This window comes from Hippichthys cyanospilos, chromosome 9 (assembly GCF_059441005.1).
Source record: "Hippichthys cyanospilos isolate Australia breed blue-spotted pipefish chromosome 9, RoL_Hcya_1.0, whole genome shotgun sequence".
Classification (NCBI taxonomy): Eukaryota; Metazoa; Chordata; class Actinopteri; order Syngnathiformes; family Syngnathidae; genus Hippichthys; species Hippichthys cyanospilos.
The window spans coordinates 16,803,109-16,815,439 of NC_142377.1; the positions used below are offsets into that span (position 1 = coordinate 16,803,109).

General features: G+C 37.6%; 1 protein-coding gene across 2 annotated transcripts in view; it reads left to right on the forward strand.

The window, feature by feature from the left end:
- The window catches only part of slc2a9l2 (solute carrier family 2 member 9, like 2), a 49,053-nt gene extending 37,220 nt beyond the window's left edge, over positions 1–11,833 (forward strand). For both annotated transcript variants that reach the window (XM_088423896.1, XM_088423897.1), the window contains exon 13: positions 10,128–11,833. In XM_088423896.1, coding sequence (XP_088280022.1) covers positions 10,128–10,370 — 243 coding nt within the window. In that variant the 3' untranslated portion in view covers positions 10,371–11,833. The remainder of the gene's footprint in view (positions 1–10,127) is intronic.
- Positions 11,834–12,331: the final 498 nt, after the last annotated feature.

A 12,331-nucleotide genomic window follows, 5' to 3' on the forward strand; every position in this document is an offset into this window, starting at 1 on the left:
ATGCTGATGAAAGAAAATGATCCTTTATTTTAGAGATGGGGACTGGGTTCTTAGCACTATTTTGAGTTTAGCACGATATAGTTGACTGATCAAGACGTTCGGACAACCCAGAGGCATAAATATCGCCTTTACGTGCCTATGTAGGTAGAGTTTGGGCTAGGGGCCCATGGAGTCAAAACAACCATAAAAACCCATCCAGAATTATTTTGTATAGAATAGCTCGAGAGTGCCAGTCACATTTTGTGGCTAGTTATGAGAAGGGAGAAAATGATCGTTTGTCAGTCATTGGACCTTGGCAACTGTCAGTCACTATGAGTCTTGATTTGTGCACCATGAGTTGGAAAAAAAAAAGTGGATCGTCAGCAGATTAGTGGAGTAGGTGCCATCATTGACTCGTCATGCCAAACAAAGGTAAAAAAAAAAAAAAAGTGGTGAGCAAACAAGAAATAATGAAAAATGAAGACACCAAAGCTTAAGTATCAAAAATAGACATAACATGTACCACCGCATTGTTACACCACTGTGACACCCTATGAATATTTACAATGCTGACATCACCCAGTAGACATAAGTAATGCAGCGGAGAAGGGTGTGCAAATCAGCCAGCTATGACATCAAAGCAAGATAACGCTGCTCATTTTTGAGGATTTAATAACATTTATTGTGTCCCAATACAATGCTTTCACTTATGATACAACACTGTCTTTTGAGAATTTTGACATCAAGAGTAGACCCTCATGCCATATCTAAAATGAGACATCTACTGGTAGCTGTGCATCAGTAAAGTTTTATTCAAAATGGAATCTTACAGTGAAGTAGCATTAAAATCCTTGCTACCCATCCCTGTTTAGACATTCTTGAGAAATGAATTTTTCAGTCAAACAATAAAAAACCTTAAAGACATGTAATGAGGCAGCACGCTTGAAATTCACACCCAGATTTAAAAGCATAGTTTTTCGGTGCACATTTATTGAGATAGGGTGCTTCGAATAAATGAGTTCAGTCACTTTTTTTCCCACAGCATGATGAGTGCAATTAAACTTCGATTAACACAAAGAATGGATTATACAAAATTTACTAGCAGCCTTGTTAACATGCAGGGATGAGATTGGATGACTTTATTAGCCTTCTAGATAGAGCAGAACTAACCTGACACAAATGAAAAACACAAGGCTGAGAGGCTGTGTAATTAAAGAAGTTTATTGCTCGCTTTGGTTTGGTTGCCGGAAAGAAAAGTTGTAAGGAGGCTTCTTTTTTTTTTTCTTTTTTTTAAATGTAGCAATATTGAATCTGGAGCACGACTTAATGTGCTGGTATTATTTACAATGAAGTTGTATTAAAATCGAAGACATTATGCATATCCCATTACTACTTTTGAAATACAGTGTCACGGGTACAATTTCATAGCATTGCATCTCTTCACTCGACATTAAAGCCATGCTTAATTCAGTCATTAAAGTCTATCTCATTACTCAGTGTGCAAGGCACATGAATACAAATTTACTGTTTATTATATTAATTTACTTGCTATCTGGATTTTTTTTTTAAACTTTGGAGTTGATGTTTTTCAGTAAGAATAATACTAATAGAATACAAATGTCAATCACACCCTGATTGGCTGTCATTGTGTTTGGCATAACCTGATAGGCTTCTGTTGTGGGTGGGAGGGCAAGTTCAGAAGTAGGAAGAAGACATGAAAATGGAAGAGCATGTGAGAATTGTTGGTCCGATGAATGGTAAATTTAACTTTAAGAAATACCCCGACGGCATCTTTGATAAAGGTAGAGTGGCATGCATTTGTTGTGGGAAGGGAGCTTGCTCACTACAGAAGCAGCTGAGGTTTAGCTTACCACATCAATGCAAAGCACACAGATTCGACTCTGGCAGCCACGGCTAAAGGTAGCAACAAATTTAGCAAGTCATAGCAAAGCTCTTTGGCGAACTAAACTCGAGAATACCCTGGAAATGAACAATCTTGCGATGGACCAAGGTCTGTAAAGTTTTATTTTGTTATTTTTTGAGTGCAATATTTAGTCATTGTCAAAAATATTGTCTGAATAAAGTGTCAAGTTGAGATCATTAAATGACAGATATTAATGATTTAATCATTCAATTTTTAATCTCTTGCACTACACATAACACAGCCTAGCAGAATAGACTATTTCCTCCCGAGACCCAGCCTATTTATTTGTGTCCACTGTTGTGTCCATTTTATCTTAACAAGACAGCAAGGTTAATTGTATCCCGCCCAAACAAACGAGACAACATTGGAAAGGCCATGATGTCCTTTAATGAGCGCTTTAAAATTTAGTAGGGTAGCTCAAATGAGATAAAAGATATAGGTCAAAAACCAATGTCCACTACAATGGACACACACGAATTGGCTGGTTCTCAGGAGGACATGACAATGGGTTTGGTACAATCTTAAATACAATGTTTAATATTTCTCTGCTCTAAAATTTCTTTATATTGGCTGGGTAAGTCTTACACATTACTTTGGTATAAGACTCTTGTGAAAATTTAAACGAGTGTTCGAAAAGTGCTGTCCCACTCTTCAACCACTTGTCGTGGTTGCTAGGCGACAAGAGCTGTGCTTCATGAAATAAGGCATAGGTAGCCTGACGTGTACACATCACTTGATCAATTTACTTGCTCCGGCTTCTTAGTTGGCCCACTTCAAACCTCTCAAGTGGCTTGCTTCAGCTAAAGACTATCTGAATATGTAAACAAATAATACGTAGACAAATAAGCATCACATGATATGCTTATTTAAATCCAATGCGCCTTCACCATTATGCAGCTTGGAGTTAGAAGATATACCGCACAACGATATGTTAAATCCTCACTGTTATGTCGCTTGCCTCCAGGTGCAAGCTGTTGTTTGTGAGGTAACGTTATCTGCAGCAATATCTTTGTGCTGCCAAATCACTCAGGTCTGTTTGCTCAGAGGATTCTCTCTTGATGCAATGTTGGTCCAGGTTTGGGCCTGTAAAACTGTATATATATATTTTCTTTCACAAATGCACTGGGTATGAGGTAGAGAAGTTTGTCACGTACTTGCTAAATGAAGCATAAGTGGAACTGAAACCAGAAGACTTTTCTAACCCTAGTAAATAAACAAGCTTCCAGGATCACAATAAATGTATTGATAAACGGGAAATTATTATCACATGTAGAGTAAAAAATATAGTAGTTACTCTGAAATTGCATGCAGAGAGCTCACCCGATGCAAGATGACAGTCCTGTTTTAGTAACGTGTTGCAAAAACACGATTAAATCTGGCGATTCAAATAGGTGAATTCCAGACGTTTTGATTGACAAAATCCCATTTGTACATACGTGGAATTTGAAACATGAGGAACAGTCATTCATTATGCGGTACAATCTCCTGTCATGAAAAATAAATGTGTCCTCGTTTGTGAAGTCTACCATGCAGTGTTCTGCAAATCGCATTTCCAACATAGATATTGACTTGTGCTGACTGACTGAGAGTCTGTGGCTTTAAATGTAAGTTGCCTTTCTGTGGTGAAAATGCTTGGAAAGGGATATCACAGCTGAAGATGCAAAATGCTTAACAATAAAACACACACACATATAGCAAGGCCTAGACTTGTACTCTAAATCCACGGTTCAGCTTTAAATTTCAGAATGCATCTTGCTCATTCTATCAGCAGCATATGGCATCGCTGAGATCGCGCTTTAGTTGAAAGGCCGCGCGTTTCACCTTGCATCACAAGCTTGCAGCCAGCACGCTTTCATGTCCGTGTCAGTCACCGACGGAAGGAAGGCCGAGACGAGCGATGCAATCCGGCAATAATGGCTGATGCTTCACTCGATGTTTGTTGAAATGTTGAATGCTGACATCACCCAGTAGACATAAGTAAATGCAGCGGAGATGGGTGCGCAAATTAGACGGCTAAGACATCAAAGCAGGAAAGTTAAAGTGATGGGACATCCAAGCGCATTAGAGGACTTGGCACGAGAGAGAACAGGACCAAGGTGAGGAATGGCCTTTGGTCTGAGGGGGCCTCGCAAGGTTGTATTAGGCCAAACAGTTCATCAAATTTTGCATTGTCAGACAGACATCACATCTGAAACCAAAGCTGACCTCTGATGTGACACCTGCAACTTCCTGCATCAGCATGTTTTCAACCTGCATAAAAGTGAAGTCATCTCAATGACCATTGCTCCTCTAACAGAAACCAATAAATGCATTCGTTCATATATACTATTTTGTGCCGGCTATTGAATTTTAATCCTTAACAGTCTGTGCCGATAACTCTTACACTGGAAAGTTTCAAGATGAAGACATAATCATATGTAACCTGTGAATGACATTTTTTTAATGACAAAAAAATGGCTTTGCGCTTGACATATAACTAAGTGATTTCTGATTGTTTTTATTTTTTTTTTTTAACTTTGCCACTCAATTTTAGTGGCATCATACCTATTCATATATTTTCATTTCATTATTTTTTCCCTTCTTTAGACAATAAAAGTCCAAAAAAAACTTGATAAATACCGCCAACAGGTTATCCCGAGACCATGACCAACAATGACAGATTTTTATTTGGATTTGTAGCAATGGTGCTGTTCGCAATCATATTAAAAGACTTTTCACACTTAGTGTTTCAACACTTACATCACCTCCACTTTAATAATTTTGCTGAATATATTTCACCTAGACGGCTTGGTGGATGAGTGAAAGCATGTCCGCCTCACAGTTACGGGACCCGAGTACAATTCCATTCCAGCTGGCTCTGGCTTTTTTGTGGAGATGTTTACATGTTCCCCCCGAACCCATGTGGGTTCTCTCCAGCTTCTTCCCACATTCAAAAGAAAACTTGCATGGCAGGTATATTGGGCACTCCAAATTTCCCTTAGGTGCGATTGGGTTCGTGAATGGTAGTTAGTCCCGATGTGCCCTGCAATTGGCTGACAATTGTGTCCCCCGCCTACTGCCCAAAGACAGCTGGGATAAGCGCCAGCAAGCCTGCGACCGTAGTGAGGAGAAACGGCAATGGATGGATGGATAGTTCACCTACTAAGTTATTTTTAGCATACCCTCCTGAGCAGCCTATTCATTTGTGTCAACTGTTGTGGACATTTGTTTTTGGTCTAAATGGTTTGACTCATTGGAGGCTATCCCACTAAGTTGTAGTGTCGTGTAACCGATAGAGGACATCCTGGTCTTTCCGATGATGTCTCATGTTACTTTGGACAGGATGCAATTGCTGTCTTACTGAAACAAAATGAACAGGACAGCGGGCACAAATAAATAGACTGGGTCTCAGGAGGATATGTGAAGTTTCACTTTGCAGAAATATAAAACTTTGATCATCAAAATGAAGCCCCATTCAAATCTGATTTTGTTCATCCTGTTCAGTATCACAGGTGAGTTAGAGCCACTATATAAGTAGACAACACACACCACTTCAGAGAGAACATTTCCCATTTCGACACTCACATTTCACCGCTACGGAGGCCAATAAGACAACGTCCCAGTGCTCATGTTCCCGCGCTACATAAACAACATATCCCACTTGGGAGCAGCCGGATATGCTAACATCACTATTATTACAAAGCTGCCAGATGTGAGTGTCAGCAGCTTGTTGTTAAAAATAAAATGCGTGCCAGGAGAGTCTACATGGATACTGAAACAATGTTTCAGTTTTCCTGCCATATGCTAGCTCAGAATTCTTACTTGCATGAGATTTGCAGAATGTGTGCACAAGACTGGAACTCAAGTTACTCAATTCCAGTCCCAAGCATGGACCATCAATTTCATCATCATCTACTACAACATAGTTCTGCCTTCAATTTTTATTTATGTATTTTTGTCAGTGCAATGCTCTAAGTCAGTGGTTCACAACCCTTTTTTCGGTGATGTACCCCCTGTGAAATATGTTTTCAGCCTAGCATCCCTTAACCAAAGCATTTTTGGGTATATTTAAAAAAAAAAAAAACATGCCATCAGTGTCTTATTAAACTTTAGAACCCTTCAAACTTCATTTGCATTAACCTGTCCTTTTTTTTGATCATTGAAAAGATCTGTTATAAAAAGAAAATAACTTAATTACTGTATTTAAAAATATTTCTCCACAAAAAATAATCAACATCAAGTGTCAGACCTGTTTTCAAAAAGAAATAATTAAGAACAAAAATGTGTCCACAAAATACTGTCATTTTGGGATTACAGTAGAGATCTGTTCACAAAAATGAATAATTATGAATATATATTTCTCCACAAGAACATTCAACAAAGTGTCAGACCTGTTCTCAAAAAGGAATACTTTATCAATAAACATTTGTCCACTGTAAAATGTTAAAGAATTATCTTTTGGGATCATAGAAGAGATCTGTTATCCAAAAGAAATAATCATTAACAAATATTTTTCCACAAAAAAAAAATCAACATAAAGCGTTAGACCAGTTCTCAAAGAAATAATTATTAACATTTGTCCACAGAAAAATGTTAAACATAACATCATCTTTCGGGATTGTAGTTGAGATCTGTTCACGAAAAGAAATCATTAATGTAATTATAAATAGATAGCTATCCAGCCACCCATTAGCATTTAACACAAAGTTTATTTTAAATACTGTAGATTGGCACAAGTTTAATTATCTGCTCATGCAATGAACTCAATTATTATTGAATGACACTTAAAATGCAGCAGCGCAATTAGTGTTTCGTATGAATACGGAATAATTAACCATACATTCTTTGCGACAATAAAGGTATTTGTGCATGTGTCCCTCATGATTGTATTGTTTGAGCTCTGATTCATAACTGTAGTTCTCAGCGACCGCACGAGCGCGTCTCCCAATTATCAAGCTGGGAGGATGTGACAGAAACGCAATAATCCATAAAACCCCTAAACAGCCCGCTGCGGATATTTGCCGTGATGCTCCTGTCATCTGTTATACGATTTGTTCGGTCTTTCATGCACCACGGGCGCTGTCCTTCAGTCTGCTTCCGCTGGGACGCCGCAAATCTATAAAACCCCTCTCACATGCATATAATCCCCTGCGGTGACAGCGTACACCTCAACCACAGATTATGACTAAGTGCTGCCCCAGAAACCAAATACTTTGACTGCCCACAATGGGCATTTACAGCAGCAAATATATTTGTATTCATCCTGCAGGTTTTAGTGGCCCGCCTCACCTCTGCGTCCTACTCTGGCCCAGCAGAGCTTCTCAGTCCTGTCAGGTTTCTTCCTGTTCTGTCCCGCTCTGTACACGCTGTCCTGGACAGTCGGGTTTGCGCTGTCCGCTCCGCTCTGCAATTCTATATGCCGTCCCTTCGTGCGGCGCCTTTCCTTTACATGTAGATGGGGATTGTTATTTGCGTGTGGGTCTACGCCACCCCCAGATGAACCCACACTGGAGCCGGTTGCGCCATAACGGCGGACTTGTCTCCTCACCGATGTCGACAGCGCTTCATTGTCCTAAAGTCAAGTTCAAAGGCTGTTAATGCTAGTTAAAGATTCTGAAAAAAAAAGACTTTGTTGAGATGACATTGCAATAAAAGTTTTAGCGGTGCCTTCAATGTTTTCAACTGCTCTGTATAGGCTGGTGAGAAATGTGGCTCTGACACCAAAATAAATAGACACGATTTATTATAAGCATTGTATTAAAATTAGATCCTGGCAGCATGTTGCGCCAAAATGACTGACTTGACTCATCACCTATGTCAACGGTATTGCGTTGTTATATATGCCTGTTAAATATAACAAAAATGTCTTAAGCTGACATTGTTTTACATGGCGCCTATTGAAAGCGATTAGCAGTGGCTTCAATTTTTACGACTAGCAGAGAAATTTGGTTATCGTACAAAAATGAATTGATCATTTATTATAAGCATTATGTTAAAAGTAGATCTTAAGGTAACGGCAGACCTGAACCATTACCATAAAAATGTATTTTTAGCACTACAAGGCGCACTTAAACGCGTTCAATTTTCTCAGAAGCTGACAGTGCGCCTTATAATCCCATGTGCCCTAGACTGCACATAAACCTTGAGTTTTTATTTTTCGGGGACGAAAAAATAACTTCAACATGTAAATTCTTCCATTTTCACCCCTGTTTTTCAGATATAAATATAGTTTTTGCAATTAAAATTTTTACAACACACTGTTTGAAATATATGCTCTAATTTTGAAACAATTTATATGGGTACAAGGCACAACAAAATGGCTGTTTTTTGTAAAAGAAACTGCCATTTTATTAAATGAATCCAGAAACTGTTTTTAAACCAACAAAACAACATATATTAAGGTTTTTGGATGCAATTTAATAAAAAAACAAAACAAAAAAAAAGATTTAATATTCAATTGAATCATGATATTCTTTAAAACTCCTTACTCGTTATGACATTGATATAAACAGTCTTTTAATGTAATCAAGAGGTATTTTTTCCCCTATTCTTCAAATAGTACTTTCCACAAATCATCTTTATTCTTATTTTCTGATCATCCTAATCATAATCATAATATCTTTGACTGACTTATCTGATTGTTTTGTCGCCATTCCCTTTAGCGTAGGTCCATCTAGTGGATGCTTAACGCAACCCCAGCCATTACCGTAGCTTCTATTCTATGCGCCTTACAATGTGGTGCGTCTTATATATGAAAACCATTTTAAAATAGGGCGCACCTTCAATGAATGGCCTATCTGGTGCGCCTTATAGTGCAGAAAACATGATACGTTGTTTTGAAATCAACTTCAATTGCTAATTAAGGATGCTTAAAAATGACTCAATTTTGACTGCAGTTTTGAAGTCACTTTGAGGAGACATTTCTCTAATGTTTTTTTCTAGAGCATATAAATGTTAAAAAAAAATCAAAAAATGAGAACTGAATTCATTACTAATTGGAAAGTTGTTACATTGTCTTCTGCGTTCAAAAATTTGTATTGTTAGACAATCACCCGGTTATTTGATGACACTTTCAGCAGGCTATCCAAATAGCAAAATATTTAATAGCTGCAGTTCTACGTTTGACATATGGTCAACATTGTCCTGTTTGAAGATGACTCATTGTCCAGAACAGCTGGGACTGAAAGGCTTTTTTTTTTCTCTCTCTGGATGAGCATTACATCACAGAGGCCACATCAAAAGTGGGTCAGGCCTTTTTTCACAATGTTTGTTTTTTAGTGCTCTTATGAAATTCACTCAACATTGGAAAACCGTGTCAAAAGCTAACAGCCGGCCTGATGTACCAGCTCAAACAGGAAGTCGTGGCTAATTTGAACCGGCCGTTACTTAGAGCAAGTGCGTGTGCAATTAGATCCTGCACACTGGCACTCAGGGTCACACCAACACACACACAAATAACTCTTTTCAAACACAAAATCACACTGTGGGTGGTCACGGTAGACTTTTATTTACAGCTATGTCTAAAGGTTAGCTTTCATTTTTCAATGTCTTCGTTCAAGTCCGAAAGATATTTGAGTGATTATTTTTTTTGTTCTATTTCTAGTCCCACATAATACATCAGATTTTCACCGTTCCAAACACAAAAAGTCACAACACCGAGGCCGTTATTCTTTTCACTCCAAATTACTTACGGTTTAACCACATTTTAATATTTTACATCTTAACACATTTCAGCGTTCCATATACTTCAATATAATTCAGTACGATTGCAGGTACTTCATCATCTTGTTAGTTACATGACGCTGTACATTATTAATATTTCCATGAACAACGCTGTAATTGCTATTTACCAATATGATTCACTATGATTCCATATATAGGGAATATCATGTAATATCAAACAGTGTTACTGGAACCATCCTACCCCTGACATTCAACATGGCGAAACACATAAGGCTTTCTGAAGGTCCGAAGCTATGAGTGATTCAAATAACAGAACAATTTTGATTTCAATTTCGTCCGACAGCCTTCCAACATCTTAAGCGAGCGGCTTGTGGCTCACTAGAGCGCATAACCAGTAAGTCATGGGTTCAAATCCCAACCCGAGTTGTTATTTTTTCTCTGTAGCTTCCCTTTTTCTTTTTTTTTCTCTTTTTTGCTTTAATTGTGGGGTATAGGGGATGGATTTAAGTAAAAAGATAAAGAGAAGGTGAATGGATTTATTTGACGTTTCTGTTTCGCGTAGGAAACCCTGGAGACGTTTGCCTTCCTGGTGTTTGTGGGTGTCTGTGTGGTGGCAGCCATCTACCTCTTTATCATCCTCCCTGAAACCAAAAGTAAAACCTTCATGGACATAAGCCAGAGTTTTGCCAAGCTCAACAAAGTTCCCGTCTCCTCCACAAGCCACGAAATGAAGCTGGTTCTTGGTACCGGGCAGGATAAGGACGTGCAGGTGCAAAATGGCTTCAAGATGGAGAGTTCTTTCTAAATCAACACTGTCTTCAGGCAACATTAAGATGCGCAGGAATATTACTTTTATTTTTTTTATAGATTTATCTTGTGAAGAAAAACGTGTCATGCTGAATTACATTTCGAACATACCGTGTCGTTCCGACCTTATTTTTTTTTTTTTTTTTTTTTAGATTTTTTTTTTAAATTTAAAATTTTCACCATTTATTTATAGTAATTGGATGGATATTTTCAACATAACACTCAGACTGGAAAATCAATACTTCCATAGCGTTTTCTTCTGTCTCATTTTGTTAAATGGATTATTTTAGTGAACATTTGAACACATTGCAAACAACTATTTTACAATCATACATATATATATATATATATATACAATCATATTTATATCAAATTTAGACACCATAAATTTGTATACAAGATGTCATTCAATATATAGATTTTTTTTATATATATTTTTAATACTATGTTCTCTCTTTTTGAGTTTGATTCATTAATTCACATGTTTTCTGTTCATTTCATAATTTTTCCATAAATTGGCACCTTGAACAGATATACACATTTGCTTTGCTGGTGGATTTTCTCCTGGTGGTTAGGAAAAAAAAAAACAGCAGATAAGCCGCACTGGACGATAAACCGCAGGGCTCAAATCATGACAAAAAAAGTTGCGGCTTACAGGTCGAAAAATACGGTACTTGATTTACCATTTTCACAGCTTTTTTTGCAAGCAAGATTGGTAAATTTGTACATTGTAAATCTGAATCCTCTCAGCAACATTTCTGTGATATTGTGACCATTATGGGTCTTGTATGTGTATACATTTCTTGACAATAGCATGAAACCGCCACCAAAACTCAAGGTTCATTCCGTCCTAAATTGAAAACTTTCATAACTACTACATAATCTTTGTGTTTCCGCCACGAAATATCATTTTGGTCGTGGAGCTTTTACATACAGTTGTAGCATTAGTATTTGAGTTTGGTCAGCTGGTCTGGGAGAATTTTCACATAAGGAAAGTGAAAATGATGCTACAAGTGGAGGGAGTTAAAAAACAACAATCTGGCTAGTTCTGACAGGCACAGTGGTGCCTCTTGAAAACCCAAAAGGCAATTTGGCTTCCTGGTGGGAGCTGATGGAGGGAGTGATCTGGAAGGAAGCAGACAAGCGTGGAATAGCCAAGCGGATACAGTTTGCCCCGCCGTAGGAAAGGATGTCTTCAGTATTCATAAACTTACTAGCCATCAAGTTAAACCCAAAGTGTGTGGGCAATAAATACAATTGTTTTGTTGGATTCCACATTTCTCATAATGAGCCACCTGAATCCCAGCCTGCCCCTGAGATTCTCATCTTTCACATCCGTGTTGTCCTTGTTCTTGACATTGATTGTGATCATCATTGTATTGTTAATTATTTCATGTTGTTTTGCTCTCCTATTTTTTTTTAATTTGTCAACTGAATAAATGTATTTTCAGTTCCTGTTTACCCTGAGTTGTGCTTTAGTTGCTCATAACTGAATTGTGTGTTTCTGAGGAATGGAAATCAAGAAAAAGAATGCAAGGATGGAATATGTTGAGGTTTCATTAAGAAGGGAAACAAACAGGCTTTCCAAAAGTACACAATCCACATATGGACATAGAACATCATTGAAAGGGTACAACAATTAATGTTCCAGACAAATATTCGAGATTGAAATATTTATTTAAGTTTATTTAACCAGGGAAACCCCATTGAGATTGAAAGCCTCTTTTACAAGGGGCAGGAAAAAGACAATTACAACACAATTAAAATTACACAATTTCAACTGAAAAAATTGATCTCATACAGTAGGTTGAGACAGGGAAATGAAAACAATTATACGAGAAAAATGTTTGTTTCCAAAACAGCTCCACTTTCGAAAACTACATTTTTTAAACATCTTAAACAGTGGTTCTCAATGTTTTTTCAACGAGGTACCACCCATAATTATAAAAAATTGTCTTT